Genomic DNA, 25,059 nt, shown 5'->3' on the forward strand with positions numbered 1-25,059 from the left:
AGAAATATCGAGTAGTGAGTACAAGTAAAATTGTGCGATGGCAAGTGCCTTCGTCCATGGGCGGTAGGTCTCGGGTTCGAGACTTGGGAGCAGCCTCTCCATAAATGGGGGTAAGGCTAGCCGACATTCACCTCTCCCAGACCCTGCGTAAAGCGAGAGCCTTGTGCACTGGGTACGACCAGATTGTTGTCAAATACTCATGTTATAGCATGTCAAATTAAGATACTATCACTTTACGATCCAAATTTAAGAACAGACTCATGTGGTAATACAAATTCACTTATGTTATAACACGTAAATTAATAACACTACGTAACAATTTGAACATTGTACAAAAAGTTTCTCCACTTGCCCATTGATTTAGGACCCAATGCAACTTTGGGCAACTATTAAACATCAAAATCATTGGGGACAAGGTTTATTAAACAAGGTGTTAGGTCACATCGTCACAGGATACTGCTAATCCCTTATGTTATAGCATGTGAATTAATAACACTGCAGTCTGGCCATCACAGTAAACAATTTCTCCAACAAGAAGAATATCCGAAACTTGAAACCAAACAATCAATGGTGAATCCATGAACAATTCAAAGCATACCAAAAAATAATCTCATCTATTTAACTCTTAAGGTCTTCTGGTTACAGCCACTAGACACTACAACTATGCAGGAAAAATAATTAATTAAAAAAGCAGCACTAAAACTAAGCAAACCCCATCACAGGAATCTCAAAAGCTTCTGGTAAAACGAGAAGACCTCAAGTTTCTGGTAAAAATAATCCTAAACCTACAGCAAAATGCCTCTTCATCTCATTACCACAATGTCAGCGTCTTAGCTTTTCACTCATTAGATTATGATTAAACTACTTACCATCAACACTTCCGAGCGTGCCAATCACGAAACCAATCTTGTTGAAATATTCCCGCAAAAAAATCCCGATGCACGTATTAGCTTTTATGCAGAAACAGCATTCTGGTTTGCTTCACTTGAGCGTCCGCCCCTCCCTCGTGCCTGATAACCATATCCACTGCGCCCAGCTGGGCCACCCCTGCCTCGGCCTGAGAATTCGCCCCTTCTCACATATTCGTTTCTGCCAAAGCTCCGGCCACCGCCATAGTTCCCACGGCCTCTAAAGCTGTCATTTCGGAACCCACCCCTTCCAGCAGGAGGAAATCTACCTCTTTCACTGCTACCAACTGGAAACACAAGCAGTCTTCTTGCATGAGCTTTTCAAATATCTTCAGATGACACATTCTATTGAATTAGTGAAGGATAACAGCATAGACTGTATGTCCACTTACCTCGAGTGGTAGTTCTCTTTATCTCGATGACAGCTTGACGGCCACCAATAGTGATTGGTGAAGCCTAAAACATTAGGTTCTCTTATTAGATACACAAGAAACCCAATCAAACATCAGAAATAATATAAACGAAACATGAATGAAGTTCCAAAGGCACTCCTGGAAACATGAAACTATGACAACTCAAACTACATGCACTTAGAGCTTAAACTAACACACTGCGAAGATTGTATTACCCATCAGCTACGGTGAAAGAACATCTAAACTTGATTGAACAGAGTACCAAAATACAAGGCCAATAAGAAGATGATAAGAAATAATTCCCATATCCTATTCATACTGTTCAAATCAGTCTGACTTGATTTTCATGAGGGAGAGCAATCAAAAGTTAGAATCATAGAAATTAATAATACTGCATCCAGATTCTATAGAAAATCATATTTCAAAGAACGCAAAATAACCTACCTGAATGGCACTATTCATGGAACTTGAAGACTCGAACTCAACAAATCCAAAACAGTGGCCCTGGAGCTGCACACACACAAAATAACATGCAAGGGTTGATAAATCTATCAGAAAATCCAGAGCCGAGCGGGAGATACTTTTGGGATGCAAAAACACTAACTTTCTTATTTCGGACTTGGACGCCTCCTTGCTTTATTGGTCCAAATTTCTTGAATTCTTCCTGAAGCTGATCAGTCGTCACGTTTAAGGGCAAATTCCTTATGTAAATAGAATAGCCCTCAACTATAACAAATGCAATTGTTTCATTACAGAAACAAGATAAAACGATTAAATTTAGATAAATACAAATTTACAAAATATATTTTAGTTTTATGAAGATTTTCAAAAGGAAACTTGCAAATATACAGAGAAGAAAAAAGGGGAAAAAGTCAGAAAAGCCAAGCATACCTTCCTCATTAGTATCACTACTCTCTAAGGCACTAGTGCTAGTTGGGGCTGATGCTTCAGGCACAGAAGCAGGTGCAGTTGGCCCAGGCAAATTAGTTTCCGCTTTCTTAGAAGCCACTCTTACAGTATTAGTAGGCACATAAACCTTACTTGGTCCCGGACTCCCTTTAGGAACTTTAACCTACAATAAAATTTGATTAGTTTTTGTAACTATTTAAGAAAAATTCTGCCTAAAACGGAAAAATTTGTTCCCCTTAACTCACAATTGATGCATACGACTTCTTCGAACTATCCTCTTGGGCTGTCGTAGAAGCCGGCTCAACTGCCACAGTGACATCGTTCCCATTTGAATAAGACGGGGGTTCCATGTCAGATTCTGTAGTGTATTGTCTCTCATGGTCTGATGTGTCATAAGTTTCCTCAACCATAATTGGATTCTCTTCAACTTGAGTAGTTTCCAGATCAGGTGCAGGAGGATCAGGAACATGAGTTGCCTCTGCAAACAAATAATAGGAAGTGTAAACAAGTTCCTGCTGCAATACCAAAACTAGAGTAACAAAAAAGAACAGAAAATGTAAGATATGATTACCTGGATCCTGGCTTGAGAGGATTGTTGCAGCATCATTAACTTCATTAACTGAATGGTTTTCTAAAAGATCTCCATCTTCCACAAATCTAAAGACATCATTCAATACAAAGAACCCATTGTCTTGAGGGGCAAGAAAAAATGATTGGGCGAATTTCCTTTTCAAGTTATCCTTGCCTGTTAAACAACCAGTAACTAACACAGTCACCCCATCTTCATAAGACTTCTGAGCATCAGCAGTCTTTATCTCAGCCTTATATTTGTTGTAATTTAAGGAAAGGATCTTCTCATTGATTCCCTGCTCGAAGAAAACATTGACAGAAAATAAGACTGTTGACCTTGAGAATTTGAGAGCATGAAACAGATCAAACTTAAAGGGACCACGCGCAAATGATCAGGTAAACAATCAATGTGCTTCAATAGTTCGGCGGACCATACGGTATCCAAATCAACAAACATAAAAGAACTGCCTATATCAAGCGCCAACATGCATTTGTTTATTAATGTACTCTTTGATGGTTTTAGCACATTTTTCAACAAATGTTCCTTACAAAAGGTAGAACCAAGTAATAGACCATTGGTACTTACTTGCATAGTGGTCACTGATGTCATCACGCCATTGGAATCAGGCCGGCTTAGTATGCTTGAATCCTGATAAAACCGATGGACCAGGCCTGGGTTATTATGAAGAATATGGTAATACTGCTCAATGAAAGCATTTCCAACAAGTTGGGCACTAGGAGTGGGTCGAGAAATTGCATTCTGCAAGGCCATTCTGCGCAAAAAATCCAGAAATAAAATACCACTAAACAATTGTTCATATCTCATTAAACCAATCATTAAGATAACTAATTGAAAACCACAAGGGGTAGTGAGTAAGAGATATGAAGAAACGTTCAGAAAATTCCATAAATAAAACATAGAAATAAGCACCTATAATGTATCAAAGGTACTAAAGAACCCGTGCTGAAGACTAATCCTTCTTTCCAAGAAAGAAAGAAAAGAAAATGCCAAAAGTAAAGTAATAACTGCCAATAGATAGTAGGAACTAAGAACTTAGCGACCAATTTCGATTACATTGTATGGACACAAAACACGAAGGAGCTAGCGATATAAAATACAACTTTCTTATAAAGAAAACCGAAGAGCCAATCGCAGAGAGAGCTGAAACCACCACATTCTGAGAAAGGCCCTACAATCACCATAAATTACAACCATTTTCCACAAAAACGAGAACCACATATCTGCTCAGTGAGCACTGAAAATTTAGGCAAATTCCAACATTTGGGGGAACAAACTGATAAAACCTAAATCCTCAGAAGCAGCAGACCCACATAACCTGGATCCAAACCCAGTAAACCTCAAGAACTAAACCCTAAAACCAACCTCATACCCCAAAATAAACAAAACCCATCTCACAAAACCAGAGAAATTGACAAATCAATCAATAACCCGCCCAACATTCACACCCACCGAGCATAAAATCACAAAATTAACTCGATTAATCCTCCAATTAGGGCAATGCTCGATCACAGAAACTAGTAAAAATCCGAGCAATAATTCGATTCAAATAACAGAAAGAAAGAAAAAAAAGCTTCATGAAATCCAAAATACAACCTTGAAAATCATACGGTAAGTAAAGTTAGATGGAATAATCAGAGAAATGAAAGCGAATAGAAGTTACCCTTTTGTGGGAATGCTATATTGGTTTGGGAGAGACAGAGCTTTGGGGACGGTGGAGATGGTAGGGTACCTTCCGCCAAACAAGAGTGAGCGAGTGAGACAGACTGAGAGCGAACGAGCGAGAGAGAGAGAGACAGAGAGAGGGACAGACGAACAGTTAGCGCACGATAAAAAGGAAGAGTCTTTGGTAGACGCCAACAACCAACCCTGATGCAAATTCACACTTTGGGTTTGGAGTGCCCAGAATGGTTCAAGTATAACTCTTTTACACTTTTCGAACATTTTTATTTTTACTTTTTAGAAATTAGGGTTTTGGTCGTCCAATTAGAAATTTCTTCGATGCTACGTACCATTGAAAATAAAAGAGTCTTAAGGGTGAAGCTTCATCTATCAAATTCGTGCATCAAATTATATGACACAAACGCCGAAATAGTTATTAAGGTTATTAAACGAAAAAAAAGATAAAGAGTGAAAATATGCAAAATGACTAAATTTTTTTTTCTTCTTTTTGAGATGGTAAATTTTAAGTTCTGATAATAATATTATAAAAAAAGTGCCTATAATAATTCTCATGTTGAAAACACTGGCAATGTTGAAACCGTTGGCAGTTTAATGAATGCCCGTATAGATTTTCAATACCCACACAAAGTGATGTAGACTTTGGAAATAAAGGAGATCGTATTTTCAAAGTCATGTGCTGTAAATTTCAAAATGTAAGAATATGTTTGTATGAAGTTGCTCTATAAATAGAGCGTTCCGACTGCTATCAAAACATACAGAGAAAAGGGAAAGATAAATAACATCATTATCTATCCCTCCATCTTTTATTTGTCATCCCCTTGTGTTATAGTTACAGTGTAATATTTTACTTCTACTTCGTTCCTGTCACTAGTAAAGGTTATCTCTCTAACTTTTACTTATTTATAACATCTCAATTGTTTTTGTTTACTAAATCTTCTATTAACGTATTCAAGGTCCGGTGGTTAGGGCATTTTTTTTCACTAATTCTCAATTAGTGTAAAAGGGCTTTATACTAATTCTCAATTAGTGTAAAATAGGATTTGTAATAAAAAAAAATATATTATTAATAGGAATTAGGATTTTGAAAGCTTTTAAATATTGGTTTTAGAATTGGATGTTTTGTTAACTTAGTTTTCTACACATGTATGTAAAGGTTCTAAAAAATGTTAGTTGTTAATCAAGCGGCTCGTTGAATTTGGCAACTAAGCAAAGACTAAGCAGGGGCGAACTCGACATATTCAAGTAAATTTACACCAATTCATAACAAACATAAAAGAAAAACAGAGATTCAACCTGCTCCAAAGAACAAACACCTTCTCTCAGTTGACGAGTACATATGAAATGAGGCTTCAAACTTCAAAGGGTTTCAAGACCTTTGGCATATAGAGATGCAAAAGCCTCCATATGATGTTTTTCCAAAACCAACCCAATGTCAACAGCGCCACCACCGTTCTTGCCATTTGAAAAAGTGATCGCTCCGGTGCCATTTTTTCGAAACACTTCAGTACTCCTCGGCCTTCTCCATCCAAAATCAGTGCCACAAATGTCAAACCGATGCGATCCAGTCGTATATACTCTGTGAGGTTCAGCAGCACTACTATTCTGTCCATCAGAGAGGTACAATCTTGAAACCAAATCTTCCTCGCCATTCAAAACACCCCCGTTGTCCAAACCTTTAATGGCTTCACTGATCGCATTTACCGCCACAACCAACCCGTCTTCTCCCAAAAGTCCTTTTCCTTCTGCAACTGTTCGACAGGACGTTACAGAGTTTCCGAAAGTTTGCAGGTTAAGGAGGGTCTAAGCGTGACCGTCAGTCCACGCTAATAAACATACGTATTTTGTCCCCCTTCATTTTTTCTTCCTCTCCTTGTTCTACTTTTACTAAGCATACCCATGTGTACGCGCACGTTAGCGAAAACGTTGACATATGAAACGATGGATCACGTTCTTGTTGCTGTTTGTGCTGATCTCTTTCATTCTGGTCATGACATATTTCCGTAAAGCTTGTATCTTCGCGCTTGTGAATTCGAAGCTGCCTCGAAAGGAATTTGGTACCGCTGGAGATTTATAGTGGGCTGCGACCTTCAGGCTTCGATTGTTTTGTCTTCTGTCCATGTTTAGAAACTGGTTCAAGTAGATCGCTTCGAGTTGGAGACCGATCGGGTGTTGGATTACGCTTCTGTCATAAAATGGTTTGAGCTGATCCGGTAACAAAATATCATTAGATTGATGAAATTGTTTGCATATGTGATCCCATGATTTCAGAAACAAGAAGAGAGTGTTGCCGCTGCATGGTGCATCGATATGCCAAGGAAAAGCCGCCGCTGTTGGGAAAGATGGTGATTTGCAACGCCATAACGGCTGCTTTTTCATGAGATACGGCCAGTTGGGGTACAAAAGGATGGTATTCTTTGGGTTCGATTTTAAAGTCATTGCTTGTGAGGTGGTGGAAATCGGCATCAGATTCGGCTACTGTGAGCGAAAGGGTGTCGCCTTGGACGTAATTGAGGGTGGGTTTGGGGGAGTTTTCGGGCCACGTGATGTTTCCCGCTAGAGGTAGAAAATGTTGGAGGGTGATAGAGAGCGAGTTTTCGAGTTTTGGAATAATTGTTGAATGAAAGAAGAGTAAAGTGTCTGCAGGTGAAGAGCAAGGCAATATTTCATAGAAGAAAAGGCGATGGAAGGGTGGAAACCTTATCCATAGGAGGTCGAAGAAGGTTAGCGGAAGAGACCACTCGTGAAGTATTAGTTCGGTGCGTGATTGACTTGCGATACGGCTGAAACGGTACCATCTTTGTCGCAGGTAGGATTCTCTCCTTGAGATGAGATTGTTGAGTTTGATGAGCCAGGTTTTGGTTGTGGAGCTACCTTACAAACTTCAACGACTTTCACCGAGTTATTTGGGTCTGTCATTGGACTGTTGAAGTGGAATTTGAAATCATATTAAGAACTTTATTAATGAAATGTTTAGCTGATGATGATCAGATTTCAGAGGACTTCCTAACCCTTATATAATGGAATTTCTGGGACAAGTGTAATCTAGTAGTTAGTAGATTAATAACTCAGCCACCGATTCAAGACAAAAAAATATATATGTGGGCACCCATTAAAGAAAAAGAATAGCAACGTAGCCAGAATTTGATCAAAAGTCAGACTTTTACATTTGATGGTTGGTGCTAATCTGAGAGAATGTGAAGGAAAGAAGTCTCATAACATTAACTAAGCGGACTAGGCATATAGCATATTTAAGTAAATTTATACCGATTCGTCCGAAGACGTGTCATGACTTGTCTTTGACATGCCAATAAAAAGTCAAGACTCGCAAAATGTCGATCATAGCATGCCAAAATTTCGAAACAGAGGTTCGTGCTCCAAAGAACATCGTCATCACAATATTAACCATGAAAAGGAAGCATACAATTTTTCAGTTGACCAGTACACATGAAATGAGGGTTCAAGCTTCAAAGGGTTTCAAGACCCTTAGCAAATAGAGAAGCAAATGCCTCCATATGATGTTTTTCCAAAACCACCCCAATGTCAACAGCGCCACCACCGTTCTTGCAATCTGCAAAAGTGATCGCTCCGGTACTATTTTTCCGAACCACTTCGGTACTCCTCGGCCTTCCCCATCCAAAATCAGTGCCATACATGTCAAACCGATGCGATCCAGCGGTCGTAAATACTGTGCGAGGATCAGATGTACTCTTCTGTTCATCAGAGAGGTACAATCGTGAAACCAAATCTTCCACGCCATTCAAAACCCCGTTGTCCAAACCTTTAATGGTTTCACTGATCGCAATTATCGCCATAACCAACCCGTCTTCTCCCAAAAGTCCTTTTCTTTCTGCAACTGTTAGGTAGGCCGTGACTATGTTTCCGAAAAAGTTTGCAGGCAAAGGAGGGGCTAAGCGTGACCGGCAGTCCACGCTAATAAACAAAGGTATCTTGTCCCCTTTTATTTCTTCTTCCTCCCCTTGTTCTGCTTTTACTAAGCAAACCCATGTGTAAGCGCACGTTAGCGAAAAAGTTGACATATGAACCGATGGATCACGTTCTTGTTGTTGGTTGGTGGTGATCTCTTTCATTCTGGTCGTGACCCTTTTCCGTAAAGCTTGTATGTTCGCGCTTGTGAATTCGAAGATGCCTCGAAAGGAATTCGGTACCACTAGAGATTTATATTGAGCTGCAACCATCAAGCTTCGATTGTTTTGTCTTCCGTCCATGTTTAGAAACTGGTTCAAGTAGATCGCTTCGAGTTGGAGACCGATCGGGTGTTGGATTACGCTTCTGTCATAAAATGGTTTGAGCTGATCAGGTAACAAAATATCATCAGATTGATGAACATGTTTGCATATGTGAGCCCATGATTTCAGAAACAAGAAGAGAGTCTTGCCGTCAATAGCTGCATGGTGCATCGATATGCCAATGGAAAAACCGCCGCTGTTGGGAAAGATGGTGATTTGCAACGCCATCACGGCCGCTTTTTCATGAGATACTGCCAGTTGGGGTACGAGGGGATAGTATTCTTTGGATTCGATTTTAAAGTCATTGCTTGAGAGGTGGTGGAAATCGGCATCAGATTCGGATACCGTGAGCGAAAGGGTGTCACCTTGGACGTAATCGAGGGTGGGTTTGTGGGAGTTCTCGGGCCACGTGATGTTTCCGGCTAGAGGTAGAAAATGTTGGAGGGTGATAGAGAGCGACGTTTTGAGTTTTGGAATAATTGTTGAATGAAAAAAGAGTAAAGTGTCTGCAGGTGAAGAGCATGGCAATATTTCATAGAACAAAAGGCGATGGAAGGGCGGAAACCTTATCCATAGGAGGTCGAAGAGGGTTAGCGGAAGAGACAACTCGTGAGGCACCAGTGTGTGATTGATTTGGAATACTGCTGAAACGGGACCATCTTTGTTGTAGGTAAGATTCTCCACTCCTGATGAGAATGCTGAGTCTGATGAGCCAGGTTTTGTTTGTGGAGCTACCCTACAAACTTCAACGACTTTCAGAGAGTTATTTGGGTCTGTCATAGGACTGTTGAATTGGAATTTGAAATCAACTTAAGAACCTTTTAATGAAAAATGTTTATCAGATGATGATCAGAATTCAGATTAGGACTTGCTAACCCTATATATAATCGAATTACGGGGACAAGTGTAATCTAGTAGTTAGTAGATAAACACTTCAACCACCGGTTCAAGAAAAAAAAAATATAAATGTGGGCACCCATTCAAGAAAAAGAACAGTAATGTAGCCAGAAGATCAAAAGTCAGACTTTTCATCATATATTTCATTTATAAAGTTGAGCATCTAACAAGTTGCAATATAAAATTATTCAAAGCTATCTATATCTTAAACTTAGAAAATTTAAAACAGAACAAAGCAGAAAAGCAAAGGAGGAATAAAACAAAAAGGAAAGAAAACTATAAAATTGTTCTAATGAAATAAAACCATACAAAGATGATCCTGATAGGATGCTGACTGGATACTGACTGGCACTATCAATTGGTTGTTTTGTATGTGAGGACTAGGATGTGAGAATCCGGATCCTCTTTGTGAGGATCTTGAAAATCCGTGAATCATATTCGTTCATGGTCAGAAATTATTTCAAATATTTTTATTTAAAATTAAATACAAATAATAACTAACAAAAACTGATCATATGATGTACGATAAACAGACATAATTTACAAATCTCCAGAACCCTCGTCAAAAGCATCAGAAGATGATCCTGTTGTGGATGTGATAAGGTTGGCTAGTTAGGTATGATTAGAGATAAAGATGTTAGTCGGTTTCTTAGTGGTCAAGTGAGCTTGGTTACTGTATTAGGTAAGCTGTAAGAATGGAAGTTTGTTGTTAAGAAAGTAATATTGTAATGAATACACTGTTTTACTGTTAAATTGAGTATAAGACGCAAAGCAAGGGTTCTATCAGATTCAGTTTGTGCAAACTTTTAACAGATTGATTATGAAATAATAAGTAATGTTACATTTATCACATATGAAATAAATATTACGATCGAAAACCCACCGCCACACGAACCCTAGACAGATGTACCCAATCACTGTATAAATATTTTAAATATCATATGTACTCAAGACCTTTGGCAAACAGAGAAGCAAAAACATCCATGTGATGTTTTTTCAAAACCAACCCTATCTCAACACCTCCGCCACCATTCTTGCTATCTGCAAGAGAGATCGCTCCGGTCCTGTCTATCGAAACGACGTCTGTCTTCCTCGGCCTTCCCCATCCAAAATCAGTGTCGTAAATCTTAAACCGATGTGAGCCAGCAACGGAAAATTTTGTACGATCTTTGCTACGCACGCCACTGTACAAACTTGAAACCCGATTCTCTGCCCCTTTCAAGACCCCCTCATCCAAACTTTTTATGGCTTCACTAATTGCACTCACAGCCACAACCAAGCCATCTTCTCCCAGTAGCTCTTTTGTCACTGCAATTGCATTACGGCCAGTTAAGCAGTTGCCAAAATAGTTTGCTGGTAGAGGAGGGTCAAAGCGGGACCTACAATCAACACTAAAGAACATGAGTGATACGCCAGCTTTCATCTCCTCAACCTTGACTAAGCAAACCCATGCGTAGGCACATATGAGAGAAAACGTTGACAAGTGAATCGATTGATATTGTTCTTGTTGTTCCTTCTTGGACATCACCGTTTGCCTTAGGGCTTCAACTTTTGTGCGCGTAACTTGGAACGTGCCTCGAATTAGGTCAAGTGAAACAGGATCTGTACGCACTTTAGTCATCAAGCTTCTATTGTTGGGTCGGTCCATGTTGAGAAATTGGTTTGAGTAAATCGACGCGAGCCGGGCATGATCCTCGACGACCATTCTGCCGTAAAATGGTGTTAGCTGATTCGGTAACGAATTAGACGTTGAGATTAATCCTCCATGTCTACAGAGGTAAGCCCATGATTTTACAAATAGGGTTGAAGTGTTGCCGTCGAGGACTGCATGGTGCATGGATGTTCCGATAGAAAAGCCGTGGTTAGCAAATAGAGTGATTTGCAATGCCATGGCCGTGGCTTTTTCGTCGGATATTGGCAAATGGGGCACAAGCATCTGGTATTGTTTGGCTTCAACAAAATCATTACTCGAAAGATGGTGGAAATGATCAGCCTGATTAGACTCGGCTATTGTGAGTGAAACGGTGTCGCCTCGGACGTAGCTGAGAATAGGTTTGTGGGAATTTTGAGGCCAAGTGAGGTTTCCTGCTAGAGGTAGAAAGTGTTGGAGGGTAGTAGAGAGGGATGCTTTGAGCTTGGGAAGTATGTGATCGAAGTCGGTGAAAGGAGGGATTTCATAGAAGAATATGCGTTGAAAAGGTGGAAACCTTAGCCAGAATAAGTCAGAGAAAGTAAGATCAAGAAGGAAGTACTCTTGTGTGCCTTGTTGTTCTGGAGCTACCCTGCAAACCTCAGTTACCTTCAACAGGTTTGGGTCTGCCTCTGCCATTGAAGGGAGAGACGGAAACAAGTGTAATGGCAATGATTTAATGTTTAGTTGGAGATGGAAACAAATAACTTATACAAATATTATATATTATATAAACTAAATCATAAAATCAACTAAAACACTGTTCCTTGAACAGTGTGTCCGCAATTTTGCCCCTATTTGATTTGCTTTTTCATTTCTGCCAAAATCCCAGTTGGTACCTCTCTGTGCGCTACTTCTCATATACACGTGTTGGTGGATGTACAAGTGTTGGTAATCCTGGAAAAAAAAAATGGAAAAGTTGAGCTTTTCCATTTGCTTCCATAAACCACGGGATCTCTTGCAGCAGCAACCATTAGCTTTCTTTCGCAGAAACTACGAACCCATCTCGACTTCTCTCTCGGAACCCAGCTCGAGTCCTTGAGTAAAACTCATCTTCTTTCTTGGTTTTTTCTTCTTAGCATCTTACAGTACTCTTTCTTTCTTCATATATCTTTATATTAGCTGAAATTCTGAGTTGCCGACTCTCTAAACACTATTTTTACATTCAAAATGCGAAATTGGTTCAAATATTTTTAGGTAGTTGGTGGTATATTTTTTTCTCTCTTTTCCTTTAGGACTAAGAGCATTTGTAATGGTGTCGGCAAAAGAAATAGGAAATTGTATTATAATAGTTAACGCGGGAAGTTCTACTTTGTCTCATAGAAAAATTGTGTCGCAGGAATGAAATAGGCAAATTTTATTTTATCATCTTATTTTATCTTTGACATCTACTTTTAGCCTTTATTTTAGATTCCTCCACATGAATGCCAAATCGCCGATAATGTTGAAAGTAAGCAACATTGCCAACTTTGTGGGTGTTGAAAAAATTTGCTTATCCAATTGACTAAGCCATTGGAGCATATTTTTGTCTACTTGTTTCTTCAAAAATGGATTTGACTATCCATTTGCTTACTCCATTTGAGAAGAAATTCTTCAACACGGTGAATGGAACAGTGGCCATACGACTCCGCACACCAAATCACCCCTATCCCACCCTCCTGATTTTTTTCATATTCATCCGGCACCGTTTGTGTCATCCTCCCTTCCTCACACGGCACTGTCACGGAGAGGCGACTAACGGTGACCGCTCCCAAGAGCTTCTTCCATTAGAAATGGCCTAGTAGATTTTATTGACTGAAAAAGTTAGTGGATTCTAGTAGACATGTTTGTCCATATCCAAATTATTAATTAAAAATTTGCCCAAAAAATGATGATTGATAAATTCAAAGATATTGGACAATATATAACTACTTTTTTGCCTTTTCAATTTTTGGAAAGGAAAGTCAGCAAAATTGAGCATCTAGAAGTCTTGAATATGTGGGATGGTAAGAAATAGTATTATAAGAGTATTTGTTGCACTAGACTATCTCGGAATATATTAGATTTATGAACTAATATATTAGATTTATGGACTAAGTTAGATTGATTTAGACTAGATTATGTTGAATTAATTTAATGAAGCATTTGGTTCAATATCAAACTAATAAGCAGAATAATAAAGATAATAAAAATTAATTTTCTTTTTCTTTTTTTTTTCTATTTTTTTTCATTTTGCTTTCCTTTTTCTAGAACACTCCAACTCTCTCGAAAGCTGTCCCGTAACCACGGTAAAAACGTGGGAGAAATTTAGTTTTGTAGAGCTTTAATGGTACCTTGGTTTTGGTTATTTCATTTTGAAATTGAGGCCATAAAATTTCCCTATCAAGTCTGGGTTTTGCAGGGCTTCAGACGAATTTAGTTTTGCAATTCTAATCTGAGGTTTGCAATTCGAATATGGGTTTCGCAATTTGAATTTGGGTTTTGCAATTCCAGCATACCTGAGTTTACGTTGCTGAAAAGTGATTTTTTTTTCTCAATATGACCTCTAATGGTTTCGTGACCTTCTGAAGAAGTGTTCAGATTATTCCACGCTTCAAGGTGAGCTATCATGGGTCGGATTTGAAGCAGATATGGAACCAAAGCGGGCTGGACAGATTCTGGACGAATTTTACTAGTCAATTTAGGATTAATTTTCCTAATTTATTTTAATTTATTTAGACAGATTCCAAATAAATTAGTTCCGTTGTGTCTTTTGTTTTTTTTTTCCTTCTTATCTCTTTTTTCTAGTTGGACCCACTATCTTCTCTCTAAATATTTTTTATCCCATTCTGCCGTTTGTCCCTTTTTTATATCCCTACAATATATTGAAAGCTAAACATAATTGTAACCTTTTAAATTAATAGCCTTCACCTCATAATTATTAATATCTTATAAGAAATAAAACCTTTTCATTTATTAGTATTCTTAAAAAAAAAAAAAAAAAACTTTTCAATTTACTAGTTCTTCAAGAAAATTGGCCCTAAATATTGTACTAAGGCTTTTAATCTTTGAAAGATAATTATTAATATCTTATAAGAAATAAAACCTTTTCATTTAATAGTATTCTTAAAAAAAAAAAAACTTTTCAATTGACTAGTTCTTCAAGAAAATTGGCCCTAAATATTGTAGTAAGGCTTTTAATCTTTGAAAGACAAAACAAGGCTGCCATATACACACAAAGTGCTCAACGAAGTGTTCATTGAAAAAATAGAGAAAATTTTTTACCTGCTACACACTATTTCTGTCTACAAAATCTTTAAATCTTTTATACTAGGACCATCCGATGTTGGAATCCTGCATCTACCACTGATGACACATTATTTAGAAACAAAAGAAAAATAATTAAAATAAACCATAAAATTTGAGAAGACGCAACAAATTAGTCTTCAAAGGTTTTCAAGGCCTTTAGCAAAGAGAGAAGCAAAAATTTCCATGTGACGTTTTTTCATTACCAACCCAATATCCAGACCTCCAGCACCATCTTTAGATTCCGAGATGGACATAGCTCCCGTCCCTTCTATGGAAACAATCTCGACCTTCTTCGGTCTTCCCCATCCGAAATCCGTATCATATATCTCAAAGCGAGGTGAACCGGCCGTCGAAAATATACTCTCATCAGTACCCACAGAGTACAATAATGGAATCCAATCCTCAGCCCCATTCAAAGCCCCATCGTCCAAACTTTTTACAGCCTCACTGATCGCATCGACCGCCACAACCAACCCCTCTCCTCCTAAGAGCTCTTTTGTTTCTGCAACTGCCATCCGAAGCACTAAGCAATTCCCAACATAGTTTGTAGGTATAGGAGGGTCTAACCGAGACCTAGCGTCCACAGTAAATCCCATCACTGCATTTTTGGCTTGCATTTCTTCTGCCTTGATTAAGCAAATCCATATGTACGCACATGTTAGACAGAACGTGGACAAATATTGAACCGCTTGATGACCGTGTTGTTGTTTCTTCTCTTTCACCAACTGCCTCAGTGCTTCTATATTTGCCCGTGTGAACACAAACGTGCCACGAATTGAACTCGGTACTAAAACTTTAAACTTGGAAGACATCAAGCTTCTGTTGTCGGGCCGGTCCATGTTTCGAAATTGGTTCGCGTAGATCTCTTCTAGGCCGGCGGGGTCTTTGATGACGCTTCTGTCTAAAAAAGGTTTGAGCTGTTCCGGCAACAAATTGGAATCTTCGTGTTTGCAAATGTGAGCCCATGTTTTCACAAAAATGGTTGAGGTCTTGCCGTCTAGGATTGCATGGTGCATGGATGTTCCAATACAGAAGCCACGGTTAGGAAATATGGTGATCTGCAATGCAATGGCCGCGGCTTTTTCGTGAGACATAGGCATCTGGGGTATGAGAGGATGGTAATCTTTGGCTTCAATGTTGAAGCTGTTGGTTGAAACTATATGGTGGAAATCACAATCGGACTCAGCTATGGTGAGCAAAACCCCGTCTCCTCGGACGTAACGGAGAACAGGTTTAGGGGACTCTTTGGGCCATATGACGTTTCCGGCTAGAGGCAGAAATTGTTGGAGGGTGAGAGAGAGTGAGGCTTTGAGTTTCGGAATGAGTGTTGAATGGGTGAAGCTGGTGTCGGAGGAGTTAGGGTTACTGATTTCATAGAAGAAAAGGCGTTGGACGGGTGCAAATCGTAGCCAGAGCAAGTCGAACAAGGTTAGAGGAAGGGACTCAGGGATGGCTGATGAGTCCGGCGTGCTTGGTTGTGGTGCTACTTTGCAAACCTCAACCACTTTCACCGAGTTTAGATCTGCCTTATTGCAAATGGAGAAAGCAAAACAAGTTAATAGTTTATCATTCAGGTAAATAATGGCCCCCCTTTTTTAATGACGGCCAATGTGGTTTGTTGGATCATTTTTTATTCTTTTTGGTACTAAGCTAGAAGCAGCGGGATCCCCAAGGAGCCGCTTATACAGTGAAATTATGAGTATGCCAGAAAGATATCATATTTAAGAAATGATGTGATATTCACACATCTCATTTTATTTCTCACACATATTTTTAATTTTCGATCATCAGATCGAATGAATTGAAGAATATCAACGAACATGAATTATCAAAAGATGTGTGAAAAGTAAAATGGGGTGTGGATAGCACCAGAAAACTCTGATAAAGTGAGACTCATACATGAGCATGGCTGATGTCCTTGCATAGCTATTTTGCAAACCTCAATTTTTTTTTTTTTAACTAACGATATTATTTATACAAAATGAGATGAGGTGGTCTTAACCTTACAATGAACTAGCAATAATATGATTTAAATTCATTTTTAACGAAAATCAAATTTAAAACATCTTACTTACAAATAAAGAAGAATATCATGTTATTATAAATCTTAACCACTTTTCTTCTTGCATATTGGTAATGGAGAATGTAAAACAAGTTAACCTTTTATAATTGATGTAGATAATGTCCTATGGTTTGGTGAATGATTTTTTATTTTTTGGGACTATAAGTCTTGCAAGTTGTGAGCACCGTTATTAAATTCAAGCATGATAATGTGCGTTACATGCATGAACTACTAAATTCCATTGACATCAAATTTAAGTATCACTCTATAAAATATCTGGAGCATTTTTGTTCATCATCATAACTATGGTGTATATTTACTATACTCCTAATCATCTCTTACGTATCATTTTATTTAATTCTGATTAACCTTTATATTAAATGTTACTTTTTTAATTTTGAAAGAAATTAATCAAGGTTAAATGATAAGATACATGACAAATAATTATGTATATAATGAGCATATTCCATAATTTATGATGGTGAACAAAAATACTTCCAATAAAATAAGGCAAATTTGAGATTTTGTCAACCAATTTTTACGAGTGAGTATTTTTGCTCATATATTTAAGTGTAGGATATGCTTACCACGCATCTTATAGCTTGCCATGTGTTCTAATGACTAATCAAAGTTAACTTTTTATTTAATTACTTTATTATAATTTTCAAACATATTTAAAATTTAAAACTAAACATAAAATAATTAAGAAAATTTAATGCTGTGGGCCCCACCCCACTCCATCGCACCCTTCTTCCCCACTCATACGTCGTCTCCCCCACTATTTTTCCAACTACTGCTGCAATTAAAATTTTATCAGATTTAATCTTCGATACTTCGCTATTATTGTTCTTGCCGTTGCAGATCGGAGCCTGCAAATCCTAGAATTCGAAACTCACAGTATATGAAGTTCGTTCACGAAATCGTAAGAGATTGATGGGGAAGCCAGCGAATCCATGGATGGGATGCAGAAGAACAAATGGTCGTTGCTGGTTTTGGCACTGTTACTGCTGCAATTAAAAATTTATCAGATTTAATTACTTTATTATTGTTCTTGCTGTTTCCACAGCCATGGTTTACTTCATGAGAACTGAGTTTGATTTGTGCGGGCTAACACTGGAAGTCGTTTCGGCGATGGAAGTGATAGAACCGCCGACATAGTCCACTCGCCGCTGGTCTAGCCGTCGGGATTCGCTGGTGGCGAATTTGAAGCTCTGTGGATTTGTTTTTATTTTATTTTTTGCTTTATTTCAGTGGGGAAGGAGGAGGAAGGAGGAAAGAGGAAAGAATGGGGGAAGACGGATGAGTGGGGAAGAAGGGTGGGAAGACCGATTGGTAGAGTGGGGTCCAATATTTAATTTTCTTAATATTTTATGTTTAGTTTTAAATTTTAAATATGTTTCAAAATTAAAATAAAGTAATTAATTTAAAAAAAAGTTAGTTAGTTAGTGGGACACATGTTAAGCTATAAGATAAGATGAGTGATGAGCATATCCTATAATCAAGGGTGATGAGAAAAAGGACTTGGATTCTCTGCCCTCCCGTGCCCTTCTGTTTGTGTGATCACGGTTAAATCACGTCAATATTTTATATTACTATTTTTTTTTGTCTTATTATTTTTATAAAAAACAATATAAAATGTTAGCATGGATTAACCGTGACCACACAAAACAGGAGGGCACGTGAGGGCACCGAAATGGGAGGGCAGAGAATCCAAGTCCTGAGAAAAAATACTCACTTTTTATCAAGTGCAAATATCTTCTTATTTACGCTACACAAAATATAAAGAAATTTAATATATAAAGAAGAATTGTAGTGTAGAATTTCAATTTTCCAAATAGTGTAGTGTAGAATTTCAATTTTCCAAATAGTATCGTGTAAGTTCACACATATATGTGTTGATTTTAATATTAACTCACGTTTTTTCACATCATTTAGCGTGTGTTGTTTATGTCTTAAGCTTAAATGACCCCGCATATGAAGAGAGTGTTTGGATGGCTGCGTTTAGAGCAATAGCATTAATAAATTAAATAATTAGTTGTAATGAAGAAATAAATCAATGAATATCGAATCCGCACGACAATGTATAAGCATAATTACTTTTTGCCATTTTAGTAAAATGCGTTGTAAAAATATTTGATATATTAGAGATGGAAACAAACAATGTATATAAATAACTATACATATAAAAATTAAACATTAATTGCATTACATTCGCATTATGTGATATGCATGTAGATAAAATTTATATATTAAATAATGTGCCACAACATGAATGAGCACGTTTATTAAAGCGGTAATTTGCGGCTTTCGTCATTTCCAGGCTGAGGGTATCAACCGATCTCCGACAGGATAGTTTCAAGAACACGGCTTCAAAGGTCTTCGAACCCTTTAGCAAATAGAGAAGCAAAAGCCTCCATACGTTGTTTTTTCAAAACAACCCCAATCTCAATACCACCATCGCCATCTTTGCTATCTGAGAAATAGATAGCCCCAGTCCTATCAATCGAAACGACTTCGCTCTTCCTTGGCCTTCCCCATCCAAAATTAGTATCATCAATCCTAAACAGGTGTGAACCAGCAACAAAAAAGAGTTGATCGGCCTGTGGTTGCATAATTTCCATCCAAGCCTCCGCCCCATTCAGAAGTCGATTATTTAAACCTTCTAAGGCTTCACTGATTGCATTTACAGCCACAACCAGCCCGTCTTCCCCAAGTATGCCTTCGCTTTCTGCAACTGCTATGCGTGGGGCTATGCAGTTACCAAAATAGTTTTCAGATATTTGTGGGTCCAAGCGAGACCTACAATCCACACTAAAAGTCAATCGTATTTTTTCGGATTTTATTTCCTCTGTCTTGACTAAGCAAATCCATGCATACGCAGTTGTGACGCAAAACGTGGACAAATGAACCGATTGATGTTGTTGTTTCTTGTCTTTCACCAACTGCCTTATTGCTTCTATTTTTGCAGGTGTGAATTGGAAGCACCCTCGAACCGAGTTTGGTGGTGGAGATTGAAATTGGAAAGGCATCAAGCTTCGATTGTTGGGTCGCTCCAAATCCATATTTAGAAAGTGGTTCGAATAAATTAAATCGATCCTGGTCGGGTCAGGGACCCTTCGGTCGTAAAATGGTTTGAGCTGGTCTGGTACCGAATCGGATTCGTGTTTACAAATGTAAGCCCATGATTTCAAAAACAAGGTTGCTATCTTGCCGTCTAGGGCAGCATGGTGCGCGGATGTTCCAATAGAAAAGCCGTGGTTTGGGAAGAGAGTGATTTGCAGTGCAAGTGCTGCAGCTTTTTCGTGATACACTTCCAATCGGGGCACGAGAGGATGGTATTCTTTGGCTTCAATGTTAATGTTGTTGCTTGAAACTAGACGGTGGAAATCAGCATCGGACTCAGCTACAGCGACCGAAACGGCGTCCCCTCGGTGGTAACTGAGGATTGGTTTAGGGGAGTCTTGGGGCCAAATGATGTTTCCTGCTAAAGGTGGAAAGTGGTTGAGGGTAAGAGACAACGAGGTTTTGAGCTTTGGAAGTATAGAATCGAAGGAGGAGGTATTTTTTGAGGAAGGCAATATTTCGTAGAAGTAAAGGCATTGGACAGGTGGAAACTTTAACCAAAGTATGTCGAAGAAAGTTAGAGGAAGGGAAAACTCTTGATCTGCATGTTGTGGAGCAACTCTGCAAATTTCAACTAATTTCGTTGATTTGTTTGGGTCTGCCATTGCTGTTGGGGGATGGATGGTGTAAAGCTTGATGAATCGCTTAATATATATAATAAAATAAACCTGTTTTATTTTTATTAATAAAAATATGTTTTATAATAAATAAAGAGTTGCAACATTATCTACTACAAGTCCCACCCAATTTCTTTGATAAGTATTGTTAGAGAGACTAAATTTATAGACTAAATTTTAGAAACTTAAAAACATGGAAATTGATGATTGATTTCTTACTTAAGCGTTGATAAACGTGTTTATTCCTATTGATAACATATTATTTAGTTTGCAAATTTAGTCTCCTAGCATTACTTATTCTTTGAGTGTCATGAGTCATGATATAATATTATTTTTTCAAAAATTAAAAAAAAAGGGACAAAATTGGACAATGTTGTATGTGGCACAACTGAAACAACACGTTCATATTTCATCTTTGTGTTTTTTATAGAGAACTTTAACAAAAAATCTCGGTACTGTTCATTTTAATAAAAAATCACATTTTTACACTAAATCTTGATATTATTCACTTTAACCTTTATTTTGTCATTATCATTAAACTTAAAAAATTTCAAGCTTTTTTCATTAGTTTTGATGTTCAATTTCATATAATATCTTTAAAATATTTTAATTTCATATATTTATTTATTATTTTGTTCAACTTCAATAACCGTTGGTTAATTTGTTAATTAACAATTAAAATATGATGTGGAAAGCGCAGCCTACATTTTGCACGTTGTGGAGCAACTCTGCAAATTTCAACTAATTTGATTGATTTATTTGGGTCTGCCATTGCTGTTAGGGGATGGATGGTGTGGCCCTTGCCGGATCTTCTAATCACATCCGTTCATCGTATATCATGCGGTCAGAAATTATTGTAAATTTTTTTATTTAAAATTGAAAATGAACAGTACCTGATAAAAACTGATCACATGATGTACGATGAACGGATGTGATCCAACGAGAATCCTTTCTCGGTGTAAAGCTTGATGGATCGTCTAATATATATACTAGTATTTGCCTACACACTTTGTATGTATGAACATATTTTTTTTAAATGAGAATGAGAGAGGGAGAGAGAGAGAGAGAGAACGGGGGAGTAGAAGGTTTTTGTTTTGGGTTTTTTTTTTTGGTTTTTTTTTTTAAAATGTTGGAGATATTTTAATATCACCTGTGAAATTACATTATTGGCTATCATTTTTTTGTGTGATAGAAGACTAAATTATCTTTTCATCATCTTTTGATTGACAAATAGGGTTTTATTAATTAATAAAGATACATATAACCTATTTTTATTTTTATTAATAAAAAATGTTTTATAATCAATAAACAGTTGAAACATTGTCCATCACAAGTCACACCCAACTTCTCTCAGTGTCATGAGATTTGATATAGTACTATTTTAAAAAAAAGTAAACATGGTTTAAATTGGACAGTGTTGTATGTGGCACAACTGAAACAACACGTTCATATTTCATCTTCGCGTTTTTATCACATACTGTCTCTGAATTGTTTTTCAATCCAACGCATAATTTGTATTTATGTGCTTCATATGCGTTTGGAGTTTGCTTCTAAAAATATAGCTATACGTACTGCTCACGTCAATTTCACATGCCATTCATTTGATAAGAAATAAAAAGAAGGATCAAGAATTCGAGTGGCTATTTAAAAATTGCCTTATGAATTAAAAATATTTAAATAATGAAAAGAAAAAAAAGAGGATGGGTGGGTGATCTCTTCATCCCGGACTTGGGATTGTCTGCCCTTTTAGTTATGGTGCCCTTCCATGCTCTCATATTTTGTGCGGTCACGGTTAAGCCACGTCAATATTTTATATTAATTTTTTAATAAGATAATAAGAAAAAAAATAATAAAAATATAAAATATTGACGTGGCTTAACCGTGACCGCACAAAATAGGAAGGCATGAAAGGGCACCACAACTAGGAGGGCAGACAATCCAAGTCCCTTCATCCCGTGCATAACCATTTTAAAATTAGATTTTTAAAATGAAACAAGTTCATGTTTCATTTTCTTTTGTGTTTAATTGAAATAAAAAGGTTTACAATTTTTTAATAGGAAAACTAATGAAAAGGGCTTGAAAACTTTGAGTTTTAATGATAAGGACAAAATAAAGGGTAAAATGAATAGTACCAGGATTGACTTTTTAGTGTAAAAATGTGATTTTTCGTTAAAGTGAACAGTACCAGGTGCTTTTCGTTAAAGTTCCCTTTTTTAATACCGTGGGCCCCACCCCACTCCATCGCACCCTTATTCCCCACTCATCCGTCTCTCCCACTATTTTTTCAACTACTGCTGCAATTAAAAATTTATCAGATTTAATCTTCGACACTTCGCTATTATTGTTCTTGCCGTTGCAGATCGGAGCCTGCAAATCCTAGAATTCGAAACTCACAGTATATGAAGTTCATTCATGAAATCGTAAAAGATTGATGGGGAAGCCAGCGAATCCATGGATGGGATGCAGAAGAACAAATGGTTGTTGCTGATTTTCGCACTGTTACTGCTGCAATAAAGAATTTATCAGATTTAATTAGTTTATTATTATTCTTGCTGTTTCCACAGCCATGGTTTTCTTCATATGAACTGAGTTTGATTTGTGCAGGCGAACACTAGAAGACGTTTCGGCGATGGAAGTGATAGAATTGCCGACATAGTCCACTCGCCGCTGGTCTAGCCGTCGGGATTGGCTGGTGGCGAATTTGAAGCTCGTGGATTTGTTTTTATTTTATCTTTTGCTTTATTTCAGTGGGGAAGGAGGAGGAAGGAGGAAAGAGGGAAGAATGGGGGAAGACGGATGAGTCGGGAAGAAGGGTGAGAAGATGGGTTGGTAGAGTGGGGCCCAATATTGAATTTTCTTAATATGTTATGTTTAGTTCATGTTTGGTGGTATTCAACATTTAGTACATCAAGTTTTTTTTGTCCCAGAGTCATACCTAAAGTGTAAATTTTGGGACAGTTTCATACATCCATTAGTTAAACTGTTAAATTTTCCGTTAACTGTGACGTGGCGCTCACATGGATAATGATTGGGCGCCACGTTGATTTTATTTTTAATTTTTAGAGAAGGGTTCAAAAAAAGATTTCCCACCCAAATTTTTTTTCCCACAACCATGTCTTACATTGTTTCCCGCCAAAATTTTTTGAAAAAAAAAAAGGGGAAAAAACCACAACTTTCTATTCAAAATCTGCAAGTTCAATTCCTAACAAACTTTGAATTATAAATCTGCAAATTCATCATTTAAACTACCAACAAAGTTCAATTGTCAACAACTTTCAATTCACAACAAAGTTCAATATACACCCTATAATTCACATAAAAGTATCAAAGGACCACAACTTTTACAACTAATGGGTCAAGGTGTTCTTCCAAAACCACTAAAGATCTGTCCAAAAAATGTCCAAAACACTAATGGGTCAACTTTAACAACTAATTGAACTCTGTCCAAAACACTAAAGATCTATCGGATAGTTGTTTCCAAAAAAACTAAGGGCAAATTCAACTATAACAAAATGAACCCTTAAACAACCTAAAGCATTAAAGTGCATCTTGGAACATTCCTACTCCTTTTCTGACCTTTTGCAGTAGACTTTGAAGTGGTTTGAGAGGCTTGAGTTGGTTGAGATAAAGGTTGTGGAGCTTCCTGAGTGCATGGTTGCAATGACTTAGTGGGTTGTGATGCCTTTGATGTTGATGCCTAAAGAATGAACTCATATAGCATTAACACTGACATATACTACACTTCACAAATAACAAATTCACTTAAGAAATGAAAAATCAACAAAAAATATCAAAATTATACCTCATTTTCCTTGTTTTTTCTTCATTTTCTAGCAGCTGGAAGAAGATGAGTGGTAGGGCATCTGGCCTTGTTGTGTCCCGAGGCCTTGCAAACACTACACTTCACACTTTTTTGCCATCTCTTGCTTAACTTGAATTCATTTTCATCACCCTCCTTATGTTTCCTCTTTTTTGGTCTCCCCGATTACCTTTTAAAAGTTGGAGGAAGAATGCATTTGTTTTCAGATGGCTCCCAAAATTTCATGCATTGGACTGGTTGAATCAAGTTTTTGTAAGCTTCAAAGTACTTCTCCTTCTTGTACCAAGAGGAAACAAATTCCTCAGGCTGTCTCCTTGCATAATAGATAGTCGAGCAACTATGTATGCAAGGAAAACCTGTCAAATCCCATCTTCTACATGAGCAAGTGCACCCATTCAAATCCACCACAAATATATTGCCTCTACCTTCATCCACTTCAAAATTTTCTTCTCCAGACCATATAGCTATAGTGTGTGAGCTTTTCAATTTGTACTCCTCCAACTTCTTCTAGATTTTTGGGCAGATAACTCCTTTATCCTTCCTCATTGCATCTCTTCTCAACCATATCCTCTTAATCAATAAAACTTTTATAGTTTCCTGCACGGTAATAATAGACTTGTCCCTAGACGTTGAAGCTCTCACAGAGGTTGTTTAAGAGAACGTCACACTGAGTGTGTGTCTCAAAGTGTGAACTACTTCAATGCAAGGCTGGCCACTTCTCCAACCATTTATAAGCTTCTTCATTCAGCCTATTCACATCAGCCATACTTTCTCTAAAATCAACGATAGTTATTGCCTTGACAGTATTCCATAAGGCATCCTTTAATTATTTCC

The 25,059-nt window shown here is 37.6% G+C and overlaps 5 protein-coding genes, 1 long non-coding RNA gene and 1 pseudogene across 7 annotated transcripts; 1 reads left to right on the forward strand and 6 right to left on the reverse strand.

Annotated features, from left to right (window-relative positions):
• Nucleotides 1-595: 595 nt before the first annotated feature.
• LOC103442430 (nuclear transport factor 2-like) lies at nt 596-4,778 on the reverse strand. 2 transcript variants are annotated; one of them, XM_029097823.2, is made up of 9 exons: nt 4,483-4,778; nt 3,387-3,573; nt 2,802-3,096; nt 2,476-2,708; nt 2,213-2,393; nt 1,926-2,047; nt 1,766-1,831; nt 1,301-1,364; nt 596-1,195 (listed from the first exon to the last, which is right to left on the reverse strand). In XM_029097823.2, the coding sequence occupies exons 1-9, from the start codon at nt 4,761-4,763 to the stop codon at nt 954-956; spliced, it is 1,671 nt and encodes a 556-aa protein (XP_028953656.2). In that variant the 5' UTR covers nt 4,764-4,778; the 3' UTR covers nt 596-953. The 2 variants fall into 2 exon arrangements, with proteins under 2 accessions (XP_028953656.2, XP_028953657.2); XM_029097824.2 differs by having other exon boundaries at nt 4,416-4,489.
• An 894-nt stretch (nt 4,779-5,672) lies between these two features.
• On the reverse strand, nt 5,673-7,727 carry LOC139193670 (phenolic glucoside malonyltransferase 1-like; annotated as a pseudogene).
• A 141-nt stretch (nt 7,728-7,868) lies between these two features.
• Nucleotides 7,869-9,621, reverse strand: LOC103442429 (phenolic glucoside malonyltransferase 1-like). Its single transcript, XM_008381213.4, has one exon. The coding sequence runs from the start codon at nt 9,527-9,529 to the stop codon at nt 7,967-7,969; it is 1,563 nt and encodes a 520-aa protein (XP_008379435.3). The 5' UTR covers nt 9,530-9,621; the 3' UTR covers nt 7,869-7,966.
• Nucleotides 9,622-10,439: 818 nt separating this feature from the next.
• On the reverse strand, nt 10,440-12,597 carry LOC103421649 (phenolic glucoside malonyltransferase 1-like). Its single transcript, XM_008359695.4, has one exon. It carries the CDS (start codon nt 11,973-11,975, stop codon nt 10,584-10,586), a length of 1,392 nt encoding a protein of 463 aa, XP_008357917.3. The 5' UTR covers nt 11,976-12,597; the 3' UTR covers nt 10,440-10,583.
• A 1,927-nt stretch (nt 12,598-14,524) lies between these two features.
• Nucleotides 14,525-16,312, reverse strand: LOC103442842 (phenolic glucoside malonyltransferase 1-like). The gene has a single exon (XM_017334265.3). The coding sequence runs from the start codon at nt 15,701-15,703 to the stop codon at nt 14,741-14,743; it is 963 nt and encodes a 320-aa protein (XP_017189754.3). The 5' UTR covers nt 15,704-16,312; the 3' UTR covers nt 14,525-14,740.
• Nucleotides 16,313-18,782: 2,470 nt separating this feature from the next.
• Nucleotides 18,783-20,464, reverse strand: LOC103421520 (phenolic glucoside malonyltransferase 2-like). Its single transcript, XM_008359562.4, has one exon. The coding sequence runs from the start codon at nt 20,391-20,393 to the stop codon at nt 19,035-19,037; it is 1,359 nt and encodes a 452-aa protein (XP_008357784.3). The 5' UTR covers nt 20,394-20,464; the 3' UTR covers nt 18,783-19,034.
• Nucleotides 20,465-22,662: 2,198 nt separating this feature from the next.
• LOC114822731 (uncharacterized) lies at nt 22,663-23,404 on the forward strand. The gene is made up of 2 exons (XR_003770908.2): nt 22,663-22,882; nt 23,010-23,404. It is a non-coding gene; the product is annotated as an uncharacterized lncRNA (long non-coding RNA).
• Nucleotides 23,405-25,059: the final 1,655 nt, after the last annotated feature.

The sequence above is a fragment of the Malus domestica genome, chromosome 17 (genome assembly GCF_042453785.1).
Source record: "Malus domestica chromosome 17, GDT2T_hap1".
Lineage (NCBI taxonomy): Eukaryota > Viridiplantae > Streptophyta > Magnoliopsida > Rosales > Rosaceae > Malus > Malus domestica.

Excerpts from the sequence above, each read along its gene's own strand:
- LOC103442430 (XM_029097823.2), bottom strand. The coding sequence starts at position 4,763 with ATGTTCGAAAAGTGTAAAAGAGTTATACTTGAACCATTCTGGGCACTC. Across the intron at positions 3,097-3,386 it reads CATCAGTGACCACTATGCAA|GGAATCAATGAGAAGATCCT; the intron begins GTAAGTACCAAT and ends TTCTTCGAGCAG. Across the intron at positions 1,196-1,300 it reads AAAGAGAACTACCACTCGAG|TTGGTAGCAGTGAAAGAGGT; the intron begins GTAAGTGGACAT and ends TTGTGTTTCCAG.
- LOC103442429 (XM_008381213.4), bottom strand. The coding sequence starts at position 9,529 with ATGACAGACCCAAATAACTCTCTGAAAGTCGTTGAAGTTTGTAGGGTA.
- LOC103421649 (XM_008359695.4), bottom strand. The coding sequence starts at position 11,975 with ATGGCAGAGGCAGACCCAAACCTGTTGAAGGTAACTGAGGTTTGCAGG.
- LOC103442842 (XM_017334265.3), bottom strand. The coding sequence starts at position 15,703 with ATGCCTATGTCTCACGAAAAAGCCGCGGCCATTGCATTGCAGATCACC.
- LOC103421520 (XM_008359562.4), bottom strand. The coding sequence starts at position 20,393 with ATGGCAGACCCAAACAAATCAACGAAATTAGTTGAAATTTGCAGAGTT.